The sequence below is a fragment of the Botryllus schlosseri genome, chromosome 16, assembly GCF_051294905.1.
Source record: "Botryllus schlosseri isolate E-star chromosome 16, Bs_hap1, whole genome shotgun sequence".
NCBI classification, from domain to species: Eukaryota; Metazoa; Chordata; class Ascidiacea; order Stolidobranchia; family Styelidae; genus Botryllus; species Botryllus schlosseri.
The window spans coordinates 2,660,534-2,686,732 of NC_137251.1; the positions used below are offsets into that span (position 1 = coordinate 2,660,534).

The 26,199-nt window shown below is 40.8% G+C and overlaps 2 protein-coding genes across 2 annotated transcripts; one reads left to right on the forward strand and one right to left on the reverse strand.

The window, feature by feature from the left end:
- Window positions 1-1,429: 1,429 nt before the first annotated feature.
- LOC145458688 (beta-1,3-galactosyltransferase 5-like) lies at window positions 1,430-18,596 on the reverse strand. The gene is made up of 8 exons (XM_080337137.1): window positions 18,568-18,596; window positions 18,196-18,294; window positions 12,993-13,044; window positions 12,795-12,919; window positions 12,116-12,248; window positions 8,099-8,342; window positions 5,000-5,190; window positions 1,430-1,982 (listed from the first exon to the last, which is right to left on the reverse strand). The coding sequence occupies exons 1-8, from the start codon at window positions 18,594-18,596 to the stop codon at window positions 1,764-1,766; spliced, it is 1,092 nt and encodes a 363-aa protein (XP_080193263.1). The 3' UTR covers window positions 1,430-1,763.
- On the forward strand, window positions 18,291-24,611 carry LOC145458979 (E3 ubiquitin-protein ligase RNF31-like). The gene has a single exon (XM_080337492.1). It carries the CDS (start codon window positions 19,901-19,903, stop codon window positions 23,471-23,473), a length of 3,573 nt encoding a protein of 1,190 aa, XP_080193618.1. The 5' UTR covers window positions 18,291-19,900; the 3' UTR covers window positions 23,474-24,611.
- The last annotated feature ends 1,588 nt before the right edge of the window (window positions 24,612-26,199 follow it).

Consider the following 26,199-nt stretch of genomic DNA (forward strand, 5'->3'; position numbering starts at 1 on the left):
GGCGATATCGCCCACGTTGGGAACCACTGATTTAGACCAAAATTAATCCAGATCATGTGTAAGAACAGGCTGAAGAGTTGACACAAACGAAAACAGACTATAATTCATTAGCGTGTCTTTACAGTCGAGTGTTCGTATTTGAGCGCGAATGGAGTGATCTCCCGCTGTGCTGTAATATGATCTGCGCGCACTGTCGTGATAACATCCTCGCTTTGGTAATTAAGGTCAAGATACCTGGCTGTCTCTCTTTCCGCTGTTATCATCACTTACGGGTTATCATGATACGTTTAGTTGTACTTAGTTTTGTATATGCGAATGAAGAAGTCACAAACACGAGTAAGATTATCTGACCATGGTAATATCTGCATTTGTGCATGCATTTATCCCGATCAATCGGTTAGAACTAGGTACACCCTATCCTTTTAAAAACACCCCCCTTTTCTAAAGGTACCCCCCCCCCCCCCCCGTTTTTTCCGGCTAGATACGCCCCTGCGCCGAGTCAAGTCAAGTCATTTTAGCAAAGTGACTCGATTCAAGTCAAGTCATACGAAAAAGGTGACTCGAGTCAAGTCATGACTTGAGTCATCCCAACACTGCTTCGAGGACTAGTCAATGGAACTATTTCTTACTACAAATCTCAACGTTTGTAAGAAATGTGCTGTAATACACGCATTTCTCAATCTTCTCAGAATTGCTTCACGGGTCGGATGAAATCTTCTGGCGGGCCGTACGTTTGACTTAGATAACCAACCTACAGATAGATACGCAACACTTGTCGTCACGCTTGCTTGCCCAGAGTTAATTACTGCTCAGCAAGCTGAACGCAACATAATTGCTAATCTCATAGCTGACGACCCACGTGCTTAAATTCAATAACGTTGGTCTTATTTGAAAGCTACTGTCGCACTGATACCGAAAATATACATTAAAATCTAATCAGGGCAAGGGAACCTCCTTGTAATACACCTTGAAGTCTGAAAATCGGCATTGTTCTGAACAATCGAAACCACGCAAGGGTTATTGTTATTACTTATTATTGTTATGGTCAATGTGCTGCCGATTTTCAGACTTCGAGGTGTATTTCAAGAGAGTTCCATTGCCCTGATTGGATTTTAATGTATATTTTCAGAATCAGTGTGACAGTAGCTTTCAAATAAGATCAACTTTATTGAATTTAAGCGCGCGGGGTCGTCAGCTATGGGATTAGCAAGTATGTTGCGTTCAGATTGCTGAGCAGTAATTGCGTACCGGGCAAGCAAGCGTGACGACGGGTGTTGCGTATCTATCCGTAGGTTAGTTATCTATAGTTTGACACCCCTGATGTAATACATGCCCAACTCTGTATCATCACTTCCCTGTGACATCACGTTGGTTCTATGATGTAACCTGAAATTTTGAACGAACCTAAAACTTAAGGAAACACTTCGAATTGAGCGGCAACATATACGTTAAAATCAGGAATCACATCAGACGCGTATAGAATCATCATTGTCATATGTTATTGTAAAGTCCTTAAAACGCTAATAATTATGGTCAGAAATTGTATTCGCACTATAGTGCATGATAGTAAAATGATTCAGGGATTATATCATCTATCTGATAACCAGTTGTAAATGATGCGCCTATATCCAAAGTGTGAATAATATGTCATTAGTCCAGGCGAGTTTCACCAAGGCAGATTTTCATTGACAGGTCTTGATCAATAAGATATCGACTTTTGCAGGTTGCTGTTGGAAGCTAGGGTATTCGGAATCACTCAGCATTCAAGTGAAGCAATAACTCCACAATTTAATGTGCGCGTCTTCTTCCCCTTGTACCATTTGCCGTTTTCTTTCGTCGCGAAAATCATTCCACATCTGCCTAACCATAGTGGAATTCCCTTTAGCGTGGCAAAACAGTCGGTAGGCACGCGGCAAATACCGAATGGGTATGGAGAGCTTGGTACGCAAAATACCAGTGACGTAAACGTCGTCGAGGTAGATCTGCAAGATGATAAGTATTAGAATATTTATTGGCATAAAATAAACAAATATTATTTATTAATTATTTATAACTATACAAGACATAAATTAGGAGTACGACGTAATCCACAAAAGAAAATTGTAAAACATCATTACTGGATTGATGGTCAATTGTGTGCGGAGTGATTGTACTTGGCAGAATTCGAGATTTATAGGGAAAACTAGGCATCGAGCACTTACTTTTTTACTTACTTTAAAATCGCTACTTCTTTTTGTACTTGAGTCAAAAATCACAAAGTTACTTGTACATGTGTATCAACGATAACTATTTTGACCACGGTTTGTTGGTACTCAAGTATAACCAACGACGTAAATTTGAACTCAAGTAGAAGTATACATGTCAAAACTAATTCAAGTTGAAGTAGCAAATGAAGGTCTGAATAGTACTCATGCAGTGTCGTAGATTTGTTCGAAGGGTCGCATCAGGGTTGCGATGACTCGAGTCACGATTTTTTTGAGACCCTACTTGACTCGAGTCATTTTTTCAAATGCGTAGAATGACTCAACTCGAGTCAATTTGATTATTAACTCTGCTTGACTCGAGTAATTTTTTAAAATGCGTAGAATGACTCGACTCGAGTCAATTTGGTTATTGACTCGACTTGTACTCGAGTCATTGTACATGACCTCGAACCAAGTCACGTGACTCGAGACTAGAAGGGCCAAGACAGACATGTCATTGTAACTTCGAAGAATAGTAAAGTGAATGAAGTCACCACATTATTGGTATTTCGTCCAACAGTCCTGATACTTGGAAAATAGGGCCAGAAACTGTTGTGACTGAGGAAAATTACGATATCATCAATACGAGCCATTCCATATCACTCGAGCAGAGTTGAAAAAGTAGGCGGAACTGGATTGAACTCAAAACTGAACAATGAACACAATGAACTGATCTCGGACTCGAGTCACGACACTATGACTCGGACTCGACCCTCTAATCACTGACTTGGCGTCGGACTTTACTCGGTGGTGAACTGAAAATGACTCGACTTGAGATTGACTCGTGAATCAGAGCCTTGTGACTTGGTTACAACCCTGCGTCGCATACTTTTATCGCAGTCCATCTGAGCTGCTACTTTTGAAATTCCGGGGAGCATCTTTGCGTGCAACACAAAATGGTTCTTGACACTACGAATAATGTAAATTCTCGAGAAAAAATACAGTTGCCGCGGTGCAGGGTATATATTGCTTATGGGGTATGATTTACCCAGAAGATTTTTACGCATTTTAGGTAGAGCAAACATACCCTAAACCAGCGATTCTCAACCGATGATCCGCTACAGATATTTTAAATTATATATCTCAATTCCTAAATGCGGGAAGATGGACGACTTTCCGTTAATGAGGGAAATGAAACATCGAATTATAAATTTATTGAGAAGTTTGGAACGTATATATTTATGCATTGTGTCTCCGTAGAGATTTCATGGTCTACTTTGGGCGTGTCACAATTGTGCAAGTTTTGTACGAAACTGCTTAATATTAGCCTACAACTCGTTTCGGACAAGTTCTAAGTGAAAGCTGCGAAAGACTTTCAAACAAACGTCGTTAAATTCCGATATTGCAACTAAGCGATATTAGCAGTATAATAACGCCTGGCAAACAGCATCTTATATTTCAAAGGAAACCGAACAATCACGATCAAGTTAGTGGTGTTTAACTTGACTTCGCAAGCCTCGCCCTGCGTAAACTTTAACAGAATGACTCATAAATATTTACTACAAAAAGACAGCATTGAATGAAGTTTTGCAATAATACATTTGAGTTGCATACATTTGTCGTATTTAAATATAGGGTCGATTTTGATTTTTGAATGTTTACCGGTCCACGAGGTCACAAAGGTTGAGAGCCACTGCCTTAAACTGCTCTCTATCCTATAAAATACATATGCTTAAAAACTGCTTGAGTGAGTATTGAGTAAAAGTAAAAGTATTTTCTTGGCCGATTATGGAGGCCGATATTTGGAACTTTCCAGATTATCGATATCGGCCTATGATGGTTGATATCGTGGTCGAGTAATAGCCTAAATTTCAATGAATGGGCACAATTAAGCAACAATTCTTTCTGATTTCAGACAGCTTTCTGTGGTATGAACAAGTGCCATATTTCATAATATATATTATTTTGGGAGGAAATGATTCTCTGCTCATTCTATATTAATATCGGCCTATGTTATCGGTTATCGGCCATGTGAGTTAGGGTTGTTCAAATATAACATTTTTTTCGGATTTCGGCCATTCACTGATTAAATTGTCAGGTTACCCTAACAAAACGCTGCACGCCAAATTTGGTTCAATTTTAACAAGTATAAGCCGCCGCTGAGTCAATTAATATTTTTAATTTATTAGGGAAAATTTTAAAAAATCAAATTTTTCTGTCAACCCCATGAAATTGTTGAGTTGTCTTCAAAGACGATGCAAAACAAATTTGACTCAATTCCAACGAGTAGAAGCGGAGTTATTTGAGTTTTTCGTTGATAATTCACGGATTTATCTATCAATCAAGGATTTTTTTCAAATTCTCCCTAATAAATTAAAAATTATAATTGGCTCTGCGGCGGCTTATACTTGTTAGAATTGAATCAAATTTGGTGTGCAACGTTTATTATGGTAACCATACAATATAATCAGTGAATGGCTGGATTCCGCTAAAAAAAGTTATTTTTCAACAACCCTAATGTGAGAGTGAGTCGATAATAATTATAATCGGTATCGACCTGCAAAAATCAATATCAATCGACCTCTAATAGGGAGTAGCATATACTGTTGTGCAGTGGTTGTATTATGTGCACTGTGCAGCCAACATACAGGTTCTAAAAGTAGACTCTGACAATCAGATGCACCAGCTCCAGGAAATTGTTTGAAACCCTTGCAGTAGTAGAAGAACATTGCCATCATATATATATATATACAATGACAAAAAGTGCACCAGAAAAGCAACGTCCCTGATTACATCTTAGCTTTCCGTGGACTTACTTGTCGCGTTTGCAAAGACATTTGGTAAAGCTTCGCGACGACGTCTGTCGACATTATCCAACATCCGCCGAAGCAAAACGACGGCCAGAAGTCTGGACTGTAAATCGACTTTGGTATTGCATACTTGCCTTCCCTTGGCACATTTTTGAAGAAATGGATCTTGCAGAGTATGAGGTTTTTCCGAGGTGTTTCTGCGATAAAAGGCGACCGCTTGTTCGGGTAATGTTCCGGTTATACAACGAAAATATACAAATATAACTGACAATCATGATACGGCGCGCTGGGGACATTACTAACGCATCTAAAATGTATTCTTTTCAAGTTTAGGGCCGAAACCTTAGATCCGATGTTACCCATCGTAATCGGTTGTAGCCCGAGCTTTGATCGATTGATTCATTGCTTTATGTATAGGCAGGGTTGCCATACCGTCCTTATTTCTAAGATTTGCCCTTATTTTGAAGGGCCACGTCTTAGAAAACCCAACTGTCCTTATTTCTAAGATTTGTCCTTATTTTCGACTTGCGTCCTTATTTTGTCTTATTTTCAACAACTATAGAACTTCGATCATTTGCCTCTGGTATATCTGTGTTGCATAATATTCTAAAATTATGCTTTTACGTCCAGATTTTATGACTTCATAAATGAAAGGAACTCCCGTAACTGGATTTAACTTCGAAGTGGTGCGATAGCTTAGCAAGGGTAGGGTTACCATACGTCCTCTTTTAAGAGGATTAGTCTTCTTTTTTGAAAGTGCCCTCTGACGACGCCCTTATGTCATCTTTTTTGAGATTTTGCCTCTTTTTTGAGAATTTCGGTTAAATACAGGGAAAATACGACTGAGACACAGTAAATGACCACTGAAGTAACGCTCCGGCGGCTATTTCGGGAGCTGAGCCGGAAAGTCGACCTTATTTATTTAGTCAACCGACCACGAAGTGGGAAAAATTTACCATTTTTCAGGGCTTTCCTTCGGTATTGCAATTCAGAAAATTTTTATAAAGTGTCCTCTTTTCAGATTTCAAAAATATGGTAACCCTAAGCTAGGGCAGTGAGTGGTGTAGCCGTTTCGGCTGTACCAAGCTATCGCTTACCAGGTTTCTGCTGTTTAGTCCAAAGCAGAATAACCTGCAGGGAAGGCAGCATTTATTGCGTACTGAAAAATGGCGTCGACACTAGGGTTAAAAAGTGAAGCTAAAGTAAAATTATTAATTTACCTAAATTATATTGTACATATAGTGTTAGCTATTAATAAGGCTAAATCTGGTAGTTAAATGAGCAGGCGTAAAAACGCTTATCGTAACGATAATGAGAGAGTATTCAAAGGTATCAAAGGAAGCTTGAAGGGCGAGTGCTTCGCACATTGCGATTGTGACATTAACCTGGAGCTTTTGTGTTGTACCCGTTGATAGAACGCAATGCGATCGGTTCCTAGGATTTTATTAACATAAAATTAAAGCTAATGTATCTGAATACAATACGGCAATAAAACAGAGTTAACGCAGGTACAACAAACAGAGACGATACCGCACCCAGCTATCAGTATGAACTTAATAGTCATGACGTAAAGGCAATCAGAAAGCAATCAGCATATTCACCATCTAGTGGTCAAATGGTACTGAATCACCACTTGCTGCCGAGGGTGTCTGGGCATTCCATACTGCAAACACCGGCAATCATTCCGCACCAACGATTGCACATCGAAATTATTCTAAGCAATATTCCCCCATTCTAACATAGCAAAGAAGTTTGCTTCGGCAAGGACCTAGACTACCAGCATTGTTACTGGAGTTCTTGCTCCATCTAAACTTGATGTACAACCTTTTTCCATCATGGTTGATGCCATAAATCACAACGAGGTGAAGAAGTTTAGTTTATCACCCCACCTTGGGGCCCAAGATCAATGTGTTTTTGGGGGGCTGACGAAGTCCTGTTTCGGCCCTGAGTAAAGGTAAACCTAGACCTGAGCTGTCGTGAGATCCATGAAGCACCTTATATAACAAGGAGTCGCTGGACCAGGTTGTTTCTGGAATGTGATATGCCACGGCTCGTATAAATACAACGTATGTACATTGTACAATAACGGTTTTTAATGCTTATCTAATTTTTCGACTGTCCTTATTTTTGGGTCCATGTCGATGGCAACCCTGTGTATAGACTAAAACATAGCCACCAATCGGGGTTTCTCTGGCAATTCCGACTCCAAAGTGGGGTAATATTCGTTTCTGCGTTCTCTATTTATATGGTTTTGGGGCATTCTTATCCCATTAACCCATTTTGAATGTTTTGGTGGGGCCCAAAAATACTGTTGCTAGCAAACGTAATTACTGTGGCATAATGGTGGCAGTACCTTCACAAAAGCGCGCTTAACATGCTGCCTAGATGCAGAGGATACAAACGCCCTGTATACTCCCATACATATTTTGGTTGGGAATATAGTAATCTGAGTGGATCAAGTATTCATCAACCAGAAAATATATAAGCCTGAGGCTATTGTGGTATTTTGAAATTATTATAATCAATTCAACACACATCCCCATCTACCCCGGATTGGACCGGCACTGATTTTGCTCGCCACCGATCAGCTTGCTGGGTTATGGAAAACAGCCAACTGGAATGAAACCTATGGCTTTCGATGCGAGGAGTGCTAACTAAGGTTACCATACGTCCTCTGAGAAAACCCAAAAGTCCTCCATTTTGGCAATTCGTTCCCCTTTTTAGCCTGAGCCTTGAGAGCCAGGCGATCATACACGAAGAACTCAAAAAATTCCCTAAATGACGAGACATCTGAATTTCGATGGCAGTGACGGCAAGGTTGACTAAAAAAGTCAACGCCAACCGAAATTACATGGGAGCTGGTATTTCGGGAGTCGAGTTTTTATTTTAGTCAACGCAAAAATATTTCCCGTACAAACTTTTTCAATTAGCCCTTTTCTCGCCCCGTACGATAAAGCGTCCTCTTTTTACGGATCTCCAAATATGGTAACACTAGAATGTTACCAATTGGCTGAGCTGCGGTTACCGTCAGTTATTGAGTCTTAACTTATCGATCAGCTATAGGCGGCTTGACTGCAAGTTGAGCCATTACCTGTTCGAACTTACCCGTCCGTATCAGAGAACTGATGAGCAATTTCGAATTGATGTACACGTCGTCGTCAGACTTGACGATGTATTTCGCATTGAAGCATTCGCGGGAAGCCCATTTTAACCCCATTACATTTTTCAGCGTTATGTTCCGGTACACTTCCGCAAAGTCTTCTTGAAGAATGTCGGCGTGTATGGAATGCTCTGTCGCGATCACTTTTTGGAGGGTGGAATTGCCCGGATTCCCGAGGAGGAAAATTAACTGCGAAGATTACATTGCAAGTACTTTGCGAAAGTCGAAAATGAAGTCACTGTTGCTATTCGATTATAGATAACTAACAATAAATTTTCATCAAGGCAATGGAACCACCCCGAAACAGCCTTCAAAGTCTGAAAATCGGCATTATTCTAAACAATCGCAACGACGCAGCACAATGACCATAACAATGGTCCTTGCGTGGTTGCGATTGTTCAGAACAATGCCGATTTTCAGACTTTGAAGGGTATTTCGATGGGGTTCCATTGCCCTGATCAGATTTTAATGTGTATTATCAGAATCAGCGCGACTAGCTTTCAAATAAGATCAACTCCATTAAATTTGAGCGATCGCGTCGTCATCTATGGGATTTGCAATTACTTTGCTATTTCATGCTATGAAGCGACAACAAATCTGCGACTGAAGCATCACTCGAACGTGAATTACGTGATGCGCATCTATCCGTAGGTTAGTTATCTACAATTCGATCAGCGTGTACTCAAAGGTGGTGTGGACACCACTGAGTGACGATACTGAAACTTACTGCGAAGCTGCATAACACAACCAAGATATACCATGCTAAATTTCGTCATCCATCTCGGCATGGAACACTTTCAAAATTCACATATACCAATATCAAATTTTGCGAAAATTCCATTGAGCGGTACGCTCATTACGACATCAGCGCACGCGGAACCTTGATACTCGACTTTGATAACGTACTTACTACTGTAATTATTGGGTCACAGCCTTAAAACTTCGTACAGTGTCAGATGCCATCATGAAGATATGTAGTACAAAATTTGCTATCCATCGCCGTATTGAACACAATCAAAATCTACGCATACCAACACTGTTTTACGTGAAAAATCAGTTATGCGGTAGGCTGAAGGTCAGATGATTGCATCTTACACTGAGCCAATTTTTGACGGTGTGACTCGGGGATCAGGATAGTAATTTCGTTATCGTAGTCGAGTATATCTAGTACATCGCTGACCTGCCATCTAGCCTACCGCATGACAGATTTTTCACAAAAGCCGAAATTGCTATAATGCTATATGTAGGTTTTGAATGTGTCTTATTCAGCGGGGATAACAAAATATCGTATTATATATCCTGATGGAGACATCTAGCACTGTATCGAGTTTTAAGGCTGTGAATCAATTATTACGGTAGCAATTTCGTTATCAAAATCGCATTCAGCCTGCCGCATAGCAGATTTTTCGCAAAAGCCAGTATTGGTATGTGTACACTGTACAGTTTAAATGTATTTTATAAGGCGATGGATAATAAAATTTCGTATTGTATATCTTGATGAAGGAATCTAACACTGTAACAAGTTTCAAGGGTATGACTCTATAATTACAGTACTAAGTACGTTATCAAATTCGAGTATCAGGGTCTACGTGTGCTGATTTGGCATTGAGCCTACCGCATAAATGAATTTTCGCAAAATTTGATATTGGTATGTGAATTTTGAAAGTGTTCCATACCGAGATGGATGACGAAATTTGGCATGGTATATCTTGGTTGTGTTATGCAGCTTCGCAGTCGGTTTCAGTATCGTCACTCAATGATTAGCATAGTAATTCCGTTATCAACGTCTACAATATATCGGTGCGCGCGGATTTACTCGATACTCGACTTCGACAGCGAAATTACTACGCTAGTCATAAAGCCATAGTCTTGAAACTTTGTACAGCACAAGATGACAGCGTCAAAATATACCATACGAAATTCTGTCACCCAACTCGATATAGAAAATAGTTAAAATCAACGAAGAGCAATAGCGACTTTGCCTTTAATTACTGTTGCAGACGGATCGACAATAACAAAGTCGTCAAAGGTATCTGGGCGTGAAAGTCACGTGACTTCCGAGTGTCCACACCACCTTTGAGTACACGCTGATTCGATGCCGCAGTTTTCGTCCCAGTACGAGTACTAAAGTATAGAAATTAAACATGGAACGGCAACGACCGATTTTGCAGCTTCGTTCCGCTCCGCCGAGGCTGGAGTGGAGAGTGGTTTTGCGTAAGCGACTGTAGGACTTCTGGCAATCCGAAAGCTATCTTCCCGAGCACAGAAATTATTGAATATGGTCTTAATCGAAAGCCACTGTTGCACCGATTCCGAAAATATAAATTAAAATAATGATCAGGCACTGATCCACCTAGAATCCGTCCTCCAAGTCGAAATATCAGCATTGTTCGAACAATCGGAGAGTCGCAACGGGTCATTGTTATGGTCATTGTGTTGCGGTTACCCGATTGTTCTGAACAATGCCGATATTTCAGACTCGGAGGACAGATTCTAGGTGGATCAGTGCCTGATCATTATTTAAACTTATATTTTCGGAATCGGTGCAACAGTAGCTTTCGATCAAGACCAGATTCAATAATTTCTGGGCTCGGGAAGATAGCTTTTGGATTGCCAGAAATCCTACAGTCGCTTACGCAAAACAATTCTCCTCTCCAGCCTCTGCGAAGCGGAACGAAGCTGCAAAATCGGTCGTTGCCGTTCCATGTTTAATTTCTATAACTTAAGTATCGATTTTAAGTGGACTATCTAGTCAACAGCGCTCTCTTTCGGACGGCGACGCCTATCACTATGACATTTTCACAGCTGCTAGGTGTCGCTATGATCTATACATAATACATATAAATATGAAATTGTAGTTCTACTCTGCACAATTTAGATTTGACAGCAGAAAAGTGCATCTATACGATGAACATAAAATCTCAAAATTGTGGTCCCCCTCTTTCGATCTGACGTCCTTCGTTAGGATGTACTAGGTCAGTATTTAAATTGAAGGAATATGTGCAACCCAACCTCGTGAAATTTTACATTAAACATTAAAATTTCAAGTTTATTTTCGAAAGTTCGCTCAGAAATTCCGTAAATCGCAGCAGGGTAGATCTAAGCCAAACGACTATTAGCACATCATAGGTCTGGATGTTAGCTTTTCAAATAACCATGATTGAATACTTTACGACAGATATGTCATACAAATTTTCGATTCGTGATAAAGCTATTTTACAAAATTTTACAATGGGTCGAAACATTAACGAACATTTGCCAGTAATAAAAGATACTAAAGATATGCCGGAAAAATCGGAATTATGCAATTTTTAGTTATTTTGGGTGAGATAAGGCCATATGTGTTTTCAAACTTTTAACTTGCTAGTCCCCAGTGGAAAACGTTTATAATCAGAAGATGCTTGTTGGCGACGAAGGCATGGAATGGCACAGGTAGGCTATAACTGCTCTTTCGAAACCATACTTCGCGACCTCGATAGAGGAGCTCTATCGCTCTATTATCACTATAATTTCACTGTCAAACACTAAACGGACACGTAAATGCACCCTAAAAACAGTTTCTGCGTGACGAAATTCGAAATGTGAAATGGTAGATTCTTTGACCTAGAACATGTGGAATAAGACGGTGGTAGGAGAGAAAAGGTAAAGCAAATTATGTAACTGATTCAAAGTGGTAACAAATACTTATCCAATTCTGCGAAATATCAGAATGCTGGCTTATTATTACTGGTCATGGTCAGGTATGATTTCGAATCGTATAATAAACCGCATTTATCGTGGTTCCAAAATCCGCTTCTGGGGTAACTGTGGATCGAAAACACGTTGTGTAAAACTGATTCAAAGTCGATTCGAATTATCTCTGATGCGGTACGATTCGAATTAGGCATTACGAATGAAATAAGAAGCCAACAGTTTCAATCTATACGTCTGTTATGCTCGTTTTTTCAGTCGGTAGCACTAACCTCAGTGAAGCGGTTCCCTATCGTACCCCATGTCTCCCTGATTACTTTTCTGTGCTCGAAGTTGTCCGCCCTACTGTGAACTATGAATAAGATCAGCAGTTTCCGCTTGCGATGCTCTCCCTCCGGGATGTCACTGAAGATATATAGGTGTTTAGGTATCACATGAGAAGAAAGATAGTGCTCGGCAAAATGTTACGGCGCCTGTTGGACACGTACTTGACGTCCCATATAAATTGAGACGAGTGGTGCACAGCACAGTACACATGGCGTCGTAATGAACAGGTTGACAAGCTTTCGCCAAGCTCGAGGGGGGGGGGCAAAATTATTGTAAATAGAGTACCATTTTGTCTTATTTCTTCAATTCGGAAACATTTTCATTCTTCTCTCGATTTACTGCCGCAATACTTTATGGCGAGCATTTCCTCCAGTAAAATACACAGCATTCGTAGAGCTCGATCCGATTGTCTTCGCCGTTGCAACAAAGTAATGCAACGAGTTTGCAATATGCTTCCTTATGCTTTCAGTAATATTTCTCGCAATATTCATCGTCTCGCACTTGACCCCAGCGAATTGCGTAGCCGAATGGTAACCTTTTACCATCACACTTACTTCGTTAACATATTTACACCGAAACGCATAGGACCTCAGGACACTGTTTAACCCAAAGGGATCAACTCACTTTGCATGGTTACCGATGCATAGATTCCGTTCCGGCGTCAGCAAATAGGGGAAGATGTGTTGGGATATATTTGGAATGTCAATCAAAAATCCTGCAGGTATGACAACATCTTGATCGACTATTCTCTGCAAAAATGATGTACTTCATACCTACGATACATTCTACATAAATGGCCAAAGCAAAAATGATTATTATCACTTTATCCGACTCTGGTAACTCGTCGTCTTCTCTTGGTATGCGGTGTGAAGCTCTAAATAGATAAGGATAAATGTCAATCCGTTACTTATAATCAAAATCTATCTTTGTACAATCATAAATGGACACATCGGTAAAATCTATACAAGCTTTTGTTAAATCAATACTAGTTAGCACCCTATTTTACCGGACCATGACCTGAGCTGACATATCGATCTCGCCTTCCAACACTTGCCACCTTTTTATCACCTGTACTTTTACATTATCTTCCTTTACTTTACATTCAGGGTCCTTGCCTTTTTTTTGTATCGCCCAGGCCAGGCAGGTGTCTGATATCGACGACTACTCCAAGTCGTTTCGACACCTTTCTATCTTTCATTGTATCGTAGGCTTGCGGTGTATTGAAATGATGAAATTATTAGCAATAAATTGAATCGAATTGAATTGAATTTTCATTCTAGAATCATCCGCAAATTAATGCGACGATGATGTGACGTTCGCCATAACTGAGAGTTCAGATTCAGCTCTTACAGCCTTGGATTCACCTCTGGCAAATTCACACCGTCTATGATGGGATATTATCGCTATACGTATTACGTATACATCATAAAAGCTGTCATTATACAATAAAGCCACAGCACACTCACTCACCTCTGATAATAAAATCGTTCTACCGTAATTAGTGTTATATATAACACACATCCGAAGCAGATTAACTTTTTGAGAAACCGGCTAGGCAAATTGTACATCGATATCTTGCAGCAAGCTTACATCGACGCAATCTTGTTACTTCTTTCTCTCCAGATTGCCACCGTATTCAAAGTTGCTAATGAAGCATATACTGTGACATTGCATTCTATTCTATTCAGTGCACTGACTGGCTGCTATAGCGCCCATACATGTATGACAAATGTCCCCCGGCATTTTACTCACTTGCTAGTCCGTAAGGATTTGCCAGTACTCCGTTAACTGTTTTGTTACGATTGAATACGGCTCATTTAAAAGCACAAGATACTGCGGTTCTAGTCGCGGCTGTAGCACGTTTCAAAGTGTATGAGATTTAACTTAGGGATAGATATAGTGCTATATATTAAGGGCTGTTCAAAAATAACTTTTTTGGGGGGATTGCAGCCATTCAGTGATTAAATTGTCAAAATACCCTAAAAAAAAACACTGCTCACCAAATTAGGTTCAATTCCAACCCCATGAAATTGTTGAGCTGTCTTCAAAGACGATACAAAACATATTTGACTCAATTCCAACTAGTAGAAGCCGAATTATTGATGTTTTTCGTCGAAAATTCTCGGATTATCCTTGATTACTTTGAACTTTTTTTTTATTTGGATCTGCGGAGTTTCATACTTGTTAAAATTGAACCAAATTTGGGGTGCAGCGTTTTGGCGGATGAAAATAATGGAGCGGCCGATTTGATTAACTCATTAGCAGCCATTAGCGATTAAGAAATTATGCCATCATCAATTTAGCCTGATTTACTTATCGTACTGAGGTCTAAAACACACGGCCCGCCAGATCATTTTGTGCGGCCCGCGGCGACATTTTAGATTTTCATTAATTTTACAATATATAACTGCCACATATATCTTTTCAAGTTTTAAAGTGAAACTTCGTTCTTAAATTGCCCCGAAAGCCTGACACTATTCATCAAACTTCACTATCTGCGCCCGTGCAGTAGAAAATTCACTATTTCGCCACATTTCCAATTCATGACGACAAACTCTGACCCTTAGTTAGTCTCTAGTCATTGACAGCACTATGCTTAGACGATTCGTGACTGAAATGTGTGAGTTAGACTTGGACACGACCTTTATATGAATTACTCGGACTCGGGCAGACTCGATGGCCAAATGAAAATGACCCGAATGGACACGGTCACGGGGATAGATCAGAAGGTCGCAGCTCGGTGTTTCGCTTACTAATCAAGTAGTTATGGGTTGCTCGGTGTTCCGAGATTTCTATAACTATGACACATTCAATAATATATTTATATTGTTATTTTTTTGCTCTAATATTCGAAGGTAATTGACCATGAGCTTATTAACCTACTTATTAGGGAATATTTCAGAATCCTGGATTGGGCTACACTGCTAAACCCAAAAATACTGTGATATCAGATCAATCTCTATTATAAACCTGTTAAATTCAAAATATTTATAGTAGCTAGAAAATTATACGTGATAGCTTTTTTGATGACATTATATATTTTTTCGCTCACATGGCGTCTATATCTTATAATTAATATATATCAAGTACAAAAACACTTCTATTCAAATGGTCATAAATGTGATGATTTTTTTCATGCCAGGCCTAAATTGATACGGAAATAAATAACATTTTATGATGTGTGTTGAATGTAAGTCTGCTTTATCGGCTCACTTTCAATAGGACAACTTCATCCCGTCAACTAAGGCCTACTTGGAAAGACATGGAATACCCTTATTGATGCTGCGGCCCGCGGCGTCATCAAAAACGGGAAAATTGGCCCGCGAGCACATTTGAGTTTGAGACCTCTGGTCTGATAGGTCTTTCCGGCCTGACCAAACGCCTCACTATAATCCATACCATTTATATAGGATATAGCCAGATGTTGTTAATCTAATCAACGTTGTTAGAAGTCGAAAATCAAGGCCGACTATTAATGTGTAGGGCAATTTTTTTACATGTCAAAAAAAGCCAAAATTGTAAACGAAGTCATTTTTTTACAATCTGCATTGCGTTTGTATCTTAGATTTTGCACTGTCGGGGAACTTATCATTTGACATTTTACAGCCTGTAGCCTACTTTATAGGCCTACCGTTGTAGACGGCCCATTGTCTGCTCATTGTGAAGCATAAACATTGAAATAAAACAAATAGGTTGACATGGTGTTATGCTCAACATCTTGCAAATTCCTAACTGACGCAAGACTGTGTGGGCATTGCATGGATCTTATATCAAGAAGCGCATTATGTGAAAAATTGTGACGTAAACGCCTATGTTAGAATGAAGCAACACGGTGTGTCACCAGCAGTGTACGCATGCATTGCACGCACACCTTCGGTGTTGTCAGCCAACAACAGCTACTGTTGAACGTTCTTTTTTCATTCTAGGCAATAAGCTACTTATTAGGAACAGACACTTTCTACCCGAGAATGTAGGAAAGTATCTGTCGTTGTTGTACTACAACAGATTTTAAATATTTCTACCATAATACGTGATGCAACTACTGGAATTCTTCATAGGGCCAGATTTCGTTAAAATCAAGTTTTTTCCATGGAAAAAATTGTCACTTTTTGAGTCAAAAAAGTTTTTTCAGGTCGAACTACTTCGTAAGGACAGACCGTTCGAGCTGGAAATGAAGATAAGTAGTACAACTCCTAATTTGCATACGTTAGGTCAAAATTAAGTTTTTTGAGATCAAAGAATGTCAAAATTTTGATTTTCAGGTCAAAATCTACGTTTTCTTAGGTCAAAACGATTGCCCTAATAATGAAATTTTAAAAATATGACTTGCGGTGCAACATCGCAACCAACGAAAAATGACTCATGAGTCATGACTCTAGAGATATGTGAAATTTTCGAATGTTGCATTGTAACGGAGTTTGGTATTTTGACGCAACCATGCCGTCTGGGAGCAGGTGAGGAGCAGCGCAAAATGCAAGCGTATTGGCCATTGTTGCGCAACCGATGGAGCATCCACACTCTCACTCTCGTGCACACTTGCTCCTGAGCTGCGCAGACGGCGTTGGTTGCGTCACAATACCAAACTCCGTTACAATGCAACATTCGAGGCTGATTTTGCAGGGTTCCAGGGTCACCAGCAAAATAAAATTTATATTTTTGCAATCAGTACCGCGGCAGCTTTCGATTGATGCCCGTTTTATCAAATTTCGCGCTCGGCAAATCGGTCAAAAATCACCGTCAAATTGCCTTCAGCCAAATGGAAAGAGTGATCGATACCAATTTCACTGAGCCGTGACATTTGTTCGATGATATGCTCTTTCGATCAATACAATAAATACAGTCCATCCTCAAGATTACCGGACCACGACTGACCTATCGATCTCGCTTCCCATGACATGCCGCCCTATTTCTTGTCGCATTCTTTTTCTATACTATCTTCTTTACTTTCATTCAGTGTGCATGCCTCCTCTTTACATCGCCTAGGCCAAGGTGGGTGTCAGATTCCATAGACTACTCCTTGTCGCTTCGACATCTTCCTGTCTTTTCATTGTATCGCATTTTTGTGGTGTATTGAACTGATAAAATTGCTAATAAACCAATGATGATGATGATGATTCTATGATCTGATTAATTCATGCATGACGACGACGGAACTAGAAACCAGAGATGAGCATGGATTAGGATTAGGTTTTGAAAAAACAGGATTTGTAAAATTTTGTCGGATTTGGATTGGATTTGGATTAGACATTTTTTTCAGAACGGATTAGGATTTGGATTGGATTTACCTATTTTCTGGGAGATTGAAATGTCGTGTGGCGAATGGCGACCACCGACCAACTTTATTCAGATCAGTTATTAGTGTACTTATGCTTACTAAGTTATCTTGAATCAAGTGAATCGTTGGTTGTGAAAGAAAATTTCCGAATCCCTCCATTGCATAAATTAGTATTTTTTCTGAATTTCCAGTTGGAATCAGATTAGGATTGGACATGGACTTGAATAGGAAAAAGTTATGGATTAGGATTTGGATATGGATTTGAAGGTTCGGATTTGGATTGGATTAGGACATAGAAATTTCAAATCCGCTCATCTCTGCTAGAAACTAGTAAACTACTGGGTACTTTTAAAGGGGCTTCACCTTCTTTCGTAATCTTCCAGGATTTGAAATTATACTGAGGGCGAGGCTGATTTATGGAAATATTGTTTCTAAAACGTAAGTCGCTACAGGCTCAATTCAGCCTCACATATGCTTGTACACAGACACTAAATATTATGCTCTCGAGACTCGACTAGGGCAAAATGCAATCGTATTTCCAGCACAGGTACCGTATGGTTTCTAACCACTTCCTCTATCTAATCGAATCACCACATCAGTACTTCTCAATTTTTATGGCACCGAACGTTACAGCAGGACATTGCTCAATCGAAACGAAATTCAAAGCGGGTAGTACAGTCGAAATCAGAGGCTGTACTTGCTGAACAAATAATCATGAACCGTAAATGACCTTAAAAACGTCCCACTCACATTGTTTCTTGTTTCCAGCGGGAAAAGCAGTCTTTTTGGAAGCATAGACGTAGCTTGAAGATATTTAATCGCCTTCCTGATTTGCATTCCACCCTTTCCCTTCGATAGATTTTTAGTCAACTTCGATTCTTTTCAATCATTCCAACTGTCACAAACTCTTGCACTAAATTTTTGAATATATTTCGTTCCAGATGGCCAAGGTCAGTTTTCCCATGTGATTATTGATTTTTTTTCGTGATGATTCGATTCAACGTGACACTTGATCATCAACAGGGAGCTAATAAATTGAAATTATTTATTACCAATACCAACGGTGTGACGTGAATGTGTCTTAGTGAGTGCCTATGTCATGCAGCTCGTATCAGCCCACACCTTGCACTTTGTTCAATGTTTTCCTGCATTTTGTGTGAATATTTCTATATTTCCTCGTCCAATCTCACTCCTCTGGCAATGCATTTGTTCACAATTTATATATCTAATATTATGTATAATTTATCTACTGAGCACTTCTACTTGCGGCAGGCCAAGGTCAATTTGTCAATCAAACCAAGATCCGTAAAATTCACTGAATCATAGTGACGCCTTCTTTAACGCAGAGCGAACGTTTGTACCTTCCTACCTCCCATTGTTGAGATCAAGTCACTACTTTCGAGTCACAAGTCTTCTCAAGTCCTCGCAAATTTTTACTGAAGGCAGGAATTTAGAAATCTTTCAAGTCATGAAGTGACTCAACATCATCTCATATTTTCCGATCTCCGCCCATCAAATAGATTGACCTTTTATGTTGACTTTAATGTGCAGATGCAAATACATTATTGCATATTTGCTAAACTATTTCAAAGTAAAACTTGGTGACATTTTTAAACATAAAACGATGTAAGTCGAGTTGGATATATAGGTATGTGTAAATTGATGGAAATACTGACCGTGGGGTATGCTTTATTGAAAATTGAATGGGAGTGTAAATGATTCAATGTAATCCAACTTTATTGACGTAAATTCTCCATGAAGGCTGAAAAGACAGTGCCAACCTCATCCTGTGGAGAATAATTAATGTTCAAGTTTGTAGGATAATTTTGTTACCAAATTTCCTAGAAATTGTTAAGAAATTACCAATTATGGATATATTTACGTATGGTTATAATGATGTAATCTTTTGTTACCGTCATCCTGAAGAGAGTTTAGGGAATATTCAAGGTGACTTGATAGCGACTTGGTCTCATCGAAATGATCTTTTTTCATATCAATTTATATACTGATATATTAGTCTCACAACTACCAATGATTCATGGTTATTCTTGAGTTGAGCGGCCATGATTTCTATGTTTACTTTCACCAACTACCTTACTTTCATGCAAACAGTAAACACTGCTACACTCGACTCGTGGTTCTAATATTTGGGTACTGCGTCTGCTGGTAGTTCAACTTAGCAAGATCAATGAATCATTCTATCGGTATATTATTCTCAAACAAATATCTTAATCACTATCTACCTTCACTACTGGGTAGACTCCCTAGTAGAATTGTTATTTTACCTAGAACTCACCATATGTAAGCTACTTCTTCACTGTCTGAATTAGTTTTGGCCTAGATAAGGATCGCACAACTTTTTGTCAGTGCAAAAAGCTCTAACTGACTTGTTTGTTGTTATTAGTATTAAAATGTATGATGATAGGTCTTAATATAAGGCCTTTGTGACTTGATAATGAGTGCGTTATTGCAGTATAAGGATGTACGAAAATCCCTCGAAGCCAAAGTTCGCCAGGGACAAGCAAGAAAAGATGTCACTCGCGACCTAGTCGACCAGATGCTATTATATGATACTCCTATAGCCGGACGCTACAACTTTCTCGACGTCATACGAATTCTACGAGACAACTGCCTTCCCTTTAATCCTGGACTCGAAGCATTGATCCGCGGGCTGAGCATCCTTGAAAAATACGGCAAAAATTTGCTCAGACCGGAGAAACCGCCGCAGTGGAGAGTGGTACGGCTCTCGAACGCGATATTCAAGCAAGAAGTAGACAACGTGAAAGGAGCAAGAAAGATTTTAGGTCAACTCGGGTATACGACAGCGGTAGAGGATGGATTGGCGTATTCGGACACGCAGTTGATTCCTGATGTTCCAGTGGTTACTGGTGTCACCACGGACATTTTGCTGTTAAGAATGGAGTTGATTCTGCTTGCCCACGGCGAACACAGACAAGAGGCGTCCTTTTACTCATATATTCCGGCTATCGAAATTAAGACTGTGCAAGAAAAAATGGGAGTCGCAGCTCCAGAGACACCAATCTTTCAAACCCCTCTCCCCGCAGAGACACCCATGTTTCATACCCCGCTCCCACCACCTCCCACTTATCACCAAGTAGTTGAAGGTGCTGGAACACGCGGTAGCGCATTTGAAATTTATCCGCACCCGCATGCGTCCACAGAAAGCAGCGATATTCATGCTGCAGGCGTCCCAGAACCGGCGCATCAAGATATTCCACAAGACGAGTTATGCGATCTGTGCGGGCAGGTGCCTCCCGTTGTTAAATGCGAAATTTGCAGGAGCGTATATTGCGAAGATTGCAACAATCTCTGGCATGGTAATCCTAAAAGACGAAACCACAGGGATAAATTAATTTCTTACAAACCCAAAATCAAAATAAGTAGCATGGAAGCCGTCGAAACTAGGCCGATTCAACCGTTGGTGCCGCAACCACCCTCGATAACTACCGCAGCACCTAACGATGACGATTTCGTGGCTTGGATGAATGAAAAGGCAGTAGAAATCATAAATATATCCGATGAAAATCGGAAGCGTCAAAGGCTCGAGGATTGTCTGGCTGAACTCGACGAAAAAGCTTCAAGATATCAGACGGTCATCGACACTCTAATGAGCCAGCCTAGCTCGAACAAGAAGGAAAATCTGTTTCATCATGTCACCGACAAGTTGCAAGAAATAATCGACGCCAAAGAGCAATTTCGAATACTGTGCGGGGTCATGGACGTACCGGAACGCCGGCCGCGTCAGTCTGCGTCATATCAGAAAACTCGACCACAGCAACCCCGGCAAACTCACTACAGCAATCCATCGTTAGACAATCGCGGTTCAGCATGTAGTAATGTAGTGCTACCGGTGGACGAAGGGTCGTTAATCGATTTAGACCCTCCTCCCGCTGAACCGTTCGAACCGCTCAGTCATACGAGTCCAGGGGATAACCAAATTCTTTTAGCGGAACAGACTACATCGTTGAAGAGAAATATCGATGACGAGCAGTCCGGGTCCTACCAGCCGGCTAAGGTGCAACGTAACGGCGAAACAGCGCCTCAGAGTGCACGCATTTCCGATGAATTCGGAAACATGACGATTTTCGAAGGCGCTGGCAATTTCGACGACGAACTGTCCGCCAGTCTCAAAAACCGTAGCGAAGCGCGCTCTCGCGAGTTTATATCGAATCTGCCGAAAGACGAACTGCAGAGGAAGATAAGGCAGGAGGGAGTTCGGTATCAGACGACGCAGTTTCTGGATCACGTTCGTGCGGGCGACGTGTCCAGTTTTCGTCCGGAACAAGTGGAAGTGGCTCTCCGCGAGCTCGATAAGACTAACAGCTCGAATCTGGCGACTCCCAACTCGTGGTTGGAGCGAAACTGGACAGACCAAGTGAGAGACTTTATACGGCTCGCTAAAGAGAAAGGTTTCAGAATCAATCCGGAAGACGCGGAGGATATCCTTATAGAGGCTGATAACGTGTTCGAGAAGGCGCTTGAACTTGTTGTGACGGCGCAAAACGAACAAATCGCAGACGTAGCCGGAGAATTTGGGTTTGAAACCGCGAAGAAGGCATTGACGAAACACAAAGGTGACAAGTACCTCGCGGTGGCGTCGATGCAGAAAGATAAATTGGTGGAGTTTTTGAGCGAATTCCGTGAGTCGAATAATGCTTCGGAACATGAAAGTTCTGATGTAGCCACTGCGTTAGAGATTGAAGACGATGTCAGAAGACGTAACGCGATTACTGCACTACTGCAAATTCCGGACGGTGTGTACTCCGACTCTCTCAATCATTTAATTCGTGTCATGCCAGAGAGATTGCGAGACACACTGCTTGAAGATGCAGTAGAGGCGATTGTCGATAACGAAATGGTTCACGATGTAGACGCAGCCATACGGCATTTAGACAACGAATGCGCGATATGCATGGACCGATACCCGCGCAGCAAACTCAGTTGTTTACCGACGTGCGGAGAAAACGGATGCGCTTACTGCTTGTCTTGCTTGCAACAGCATTTGGCGCTTTGTGTCAGCGAGAGAAATGTCCGTGACATCGTTTGTCCTATGTGTTCGAACCCGGATATCGGCGGAGTCGATGAAGACACCAAGACGCATTTCTTTAATCACATCGACGCGATACTAAGGAACATGCCAGACGGAAGGAGAGTGCACGGAATCTACCAGGATAAGATGAGAGACTATACTCTAATGCGTATGCCGAATTTTCGCTGGTGTTCGCACTGCAGCGGTGGCTTTCAATTTGATGGGGCCGACGGTAACGTGAAGATGCTGTGCCCGTTTTGCCGCAAGCACACCTGCTACAAATGTAAAAAGCAATGGGAGCCTCAGCATGACGGGATATCCTGCGAGCAGTTTCAAAAATGGAAAGAAGCTAATGATCCAGAATATCAGGCTGCGGGCCTCGCGAGGCATTTGAGAGAAAACGGCATCGATTGCCCGGATTGTAATTACAGATACGCGCTAGCGAAAGGCGGCTGCATGCATTTCAAGTGCACGCAGTGCTCGCATGAGTTTTGCAGCGGGTGCAGGCAAGCTTTCAAACACGGGAGACAGTGCGGTAAACTACCTTCGTGTTCGAGTAAAGGGTTGCACGCGCATCACCCACGCGACTGCTTGTTTTATCTCCGCGATTGGGAACCTAGCAAGCTCGTGAAATTGCTCAAAGACAACGGGATTCCGATAGACACGAGAGGATCGCAGAAAAAAGCTTGTGATGTGATGGAGCAGAAGGAAACGCCGGACGGTTTGAAAGACGCGCCTTGCGGCAGGCCAGTAGAGGCAGGCCTGGCCGGGCTGTGTAAGCTGCATTTTATCGAGTATCTCGTCAATTTGATCAACACGAACGGATTAGATCCTGCGGATATTATGACTGTTGATCAGCTGAAAGCGTGTCTGTTTCGGGAAGGGGTCGGTGATTCAATGGCCCAGCGGGGCAGAGAAAGCAGTCAAGATTTTAGGAAGAGAATGCTGGCCGAAGTGAAAAGGTTTCCTTTGCAGTAGCGACAGCGTGAGGAAAAGTGACCATTTCAAATTTGTAACGGGAACTTGTTTTGGAGCAGTTCTCATCAGACTGGCTTCGTCTTCGAGGTTTGGGAAAATAGGAGATGGGTGCGGCCAGGTCTGTGGTATGCGAAACGCGCGAGGGCGAACGCTGACACGTTGCGAACTCCTAATCCGAGTCTATGTTTGATATATGTCTTGATGTGTGCCAGTGGGTGTTAAGGAGACTGCGGTAGAGCCTTTTCCGTCCATGGAAATGGAATCTTTGTAATTGCTGACCCGGACTGTGGAGTCGCAGAAATTTTGTAACACTCTTTGGAGATGGTGGATCACATATACTGGATGGATTGAGAGTTTGTTAAAATGCTCCGACTACGAATATCGAACCAAATGTTCTCAAATGTTAATAAAAAGTTCCGAGGCCATCACAAACCTAATTTCTTTCTGCCAGGTTGATTCAATTGGTAAGATAAATAGCTAAAAATGTAACAGAGGAATAAATTTTCTGAGCAGATTTACAGTCGGTGTGTTTAAAGCAGGAGTCTGTATATTGAAAATATCAGCGGTGTAGTGAATCAACTCCACACACCTGCTGCTAACGTACTCCTACTACTTTTCATGCATGTATAATGTATATGTATGTTGGATATCAAAAAAATTGATTTGCTGCTATTCGTTTTTGCGAGATTTGCTTTTACAATCGGGTTATACTGTGTAGCAACCAATGTCGAAACATGCAAGTGAAAATACTGACGCGAGGCTTGCAAACATTATTGATAGTGTATTTTATCGTTGTTATTCTTACCGTGTCGAGAAATAATCTTATTAAAATCTCACAAATGAACGCAGTAGTTATTATTGAACTTCAGAGTTCCGACATACTGTGAATGAGTGTATGGGCGTCTTTCAAAAGTTTGCAATGCTCCAAGAGCGCATTTTCCCTGCGTCACTTTGACTTATCACCTTCAGTGACTCCTTTCGGAACAGGATTGTAACTAGGCCATGAGTCAAATTGGTATGAAGAATCGACTCCGAGTCATAGTGTTCACTGTTCAGTCATGTACAGAATTGTTTAGTACCTAAGTGCTTTTACTTTGCGAAGTACTCAACTATTTCCTCATATAATTGTGTTTTTAGACTAGTACTACTTGACGGCGTTCAATTTTCACCCAAAACTAGGCCTATGATACTTAACCTGCTTCTAAATCTCTACTGGGTAGAAATTTACGGCGCTACTTCTACGTGAGTAGCCTGCAGACGGTCACTACTTCGGCCACCTCTGGTCATGCAACGTTCAGCGGCCAGTGCTCAGCTGTAGTATAGCCGGATAAAGGTAAAGAATGTATGAATATCTAGATGTGAAGAGCTACTAGTTTCTCCTGCCGTTTACCCGCGCTCGGTTGAACTTTTCCACTTCGACGTTCAGAGTTATCTTTTCTCGGCGAAGAGCGAACAATCTGCCCATCATAGTGCTCTCAATGTCGTCAAAGTAAAGAAAAATCAACCAAGCACGGGTAAACGGCAGGTGTAACTAAAGAGAGAGTTGAAGTTTATTCATAAAATTCCATCACTTCAAAACATCACAAGACTGAATGATAGGAAGATGCCGAAACGACTAGGAGTAGTCTGAAGACCAGACACCCACCTGGGCCTAGGCGATGTAAAGAGGAGGCATGCACACTGAATGAAAGTAAAAGAAAATAATATAAAGTGGCAAGCGATAAAATCAGGTGGCAAGTGACGGAAGGCGAGATCGATATGTCAGGTAGTGGTCCGGCTGACTCGTATCCATTCAGCAGAAATTTTTTGAATTTTTACTTGAATGTGGACAGGGCTGTTCAAAAATAACCTTTTTTCCTGAATCCTGCAGGTTACTTGATTAAATCGTTAGGTTGCCTTAAAAAACGACGCACACTAAATTTGAATTCATTCCAACCAATATTCGCGGATTTCGTAGAGTTTGAAAATTTTGAATTTGCCTAAAAATGCAAAAAAAAAAATTTTTTCAAATTTTTCTGCCAACCCCATGAAATTGTTGCGCTGTCTTCGAAAACGATGCAAAACAAATTTGACTCAATTCGAAGCCGTAGAAGTGGAGTTATTTCAGTTTTTCTTTGATAAATCCGGGATTATCCTTAATTGGTGTATCATCCCAGAATTATCATCAAAAAACTTGAATAACTCCGCTTCTGCAGCTTGGAATTGAGTCAAATATTTTGGATCTGGATTTCGACATTTGAGACGGAAACAGAAAATGGCACCAATCATAATTGATTTTGTGGTTGGTTATTTTTCAGTAAATCAGTGAGTGACCGGTGACTAGCTGTTGCAGCCAATCATACGATTCACGTACGTAATTACGCTGTTCAGTGTTCAGTGCTCATCAACGTCATTAGGCTCATTTACATGGTGAATTTATATTTACATTTGCATGATATGGCATGTCAAAGTGTTGCATATGAGATCGGGTTTACATGAGCACTGAGCAGAGAGCAGCAGTCTGGCATTTCTCCATGTTCTACATCTTGGGGAATTGATTGATAGGGACGTGCAATCAGGGGAGACATAACATGTGAGGTAGTGCATATTAGCCTACTAGCAAATACGATGCATAATTAGGCTTACAAAATTTATCATTGAAATTCATCGAGTCAAAGTTCTATTTAGCGCATGTTACTGTTGATATTCTCTTTACCGGGCAGAAAACTAATCGTATTGAATCATGA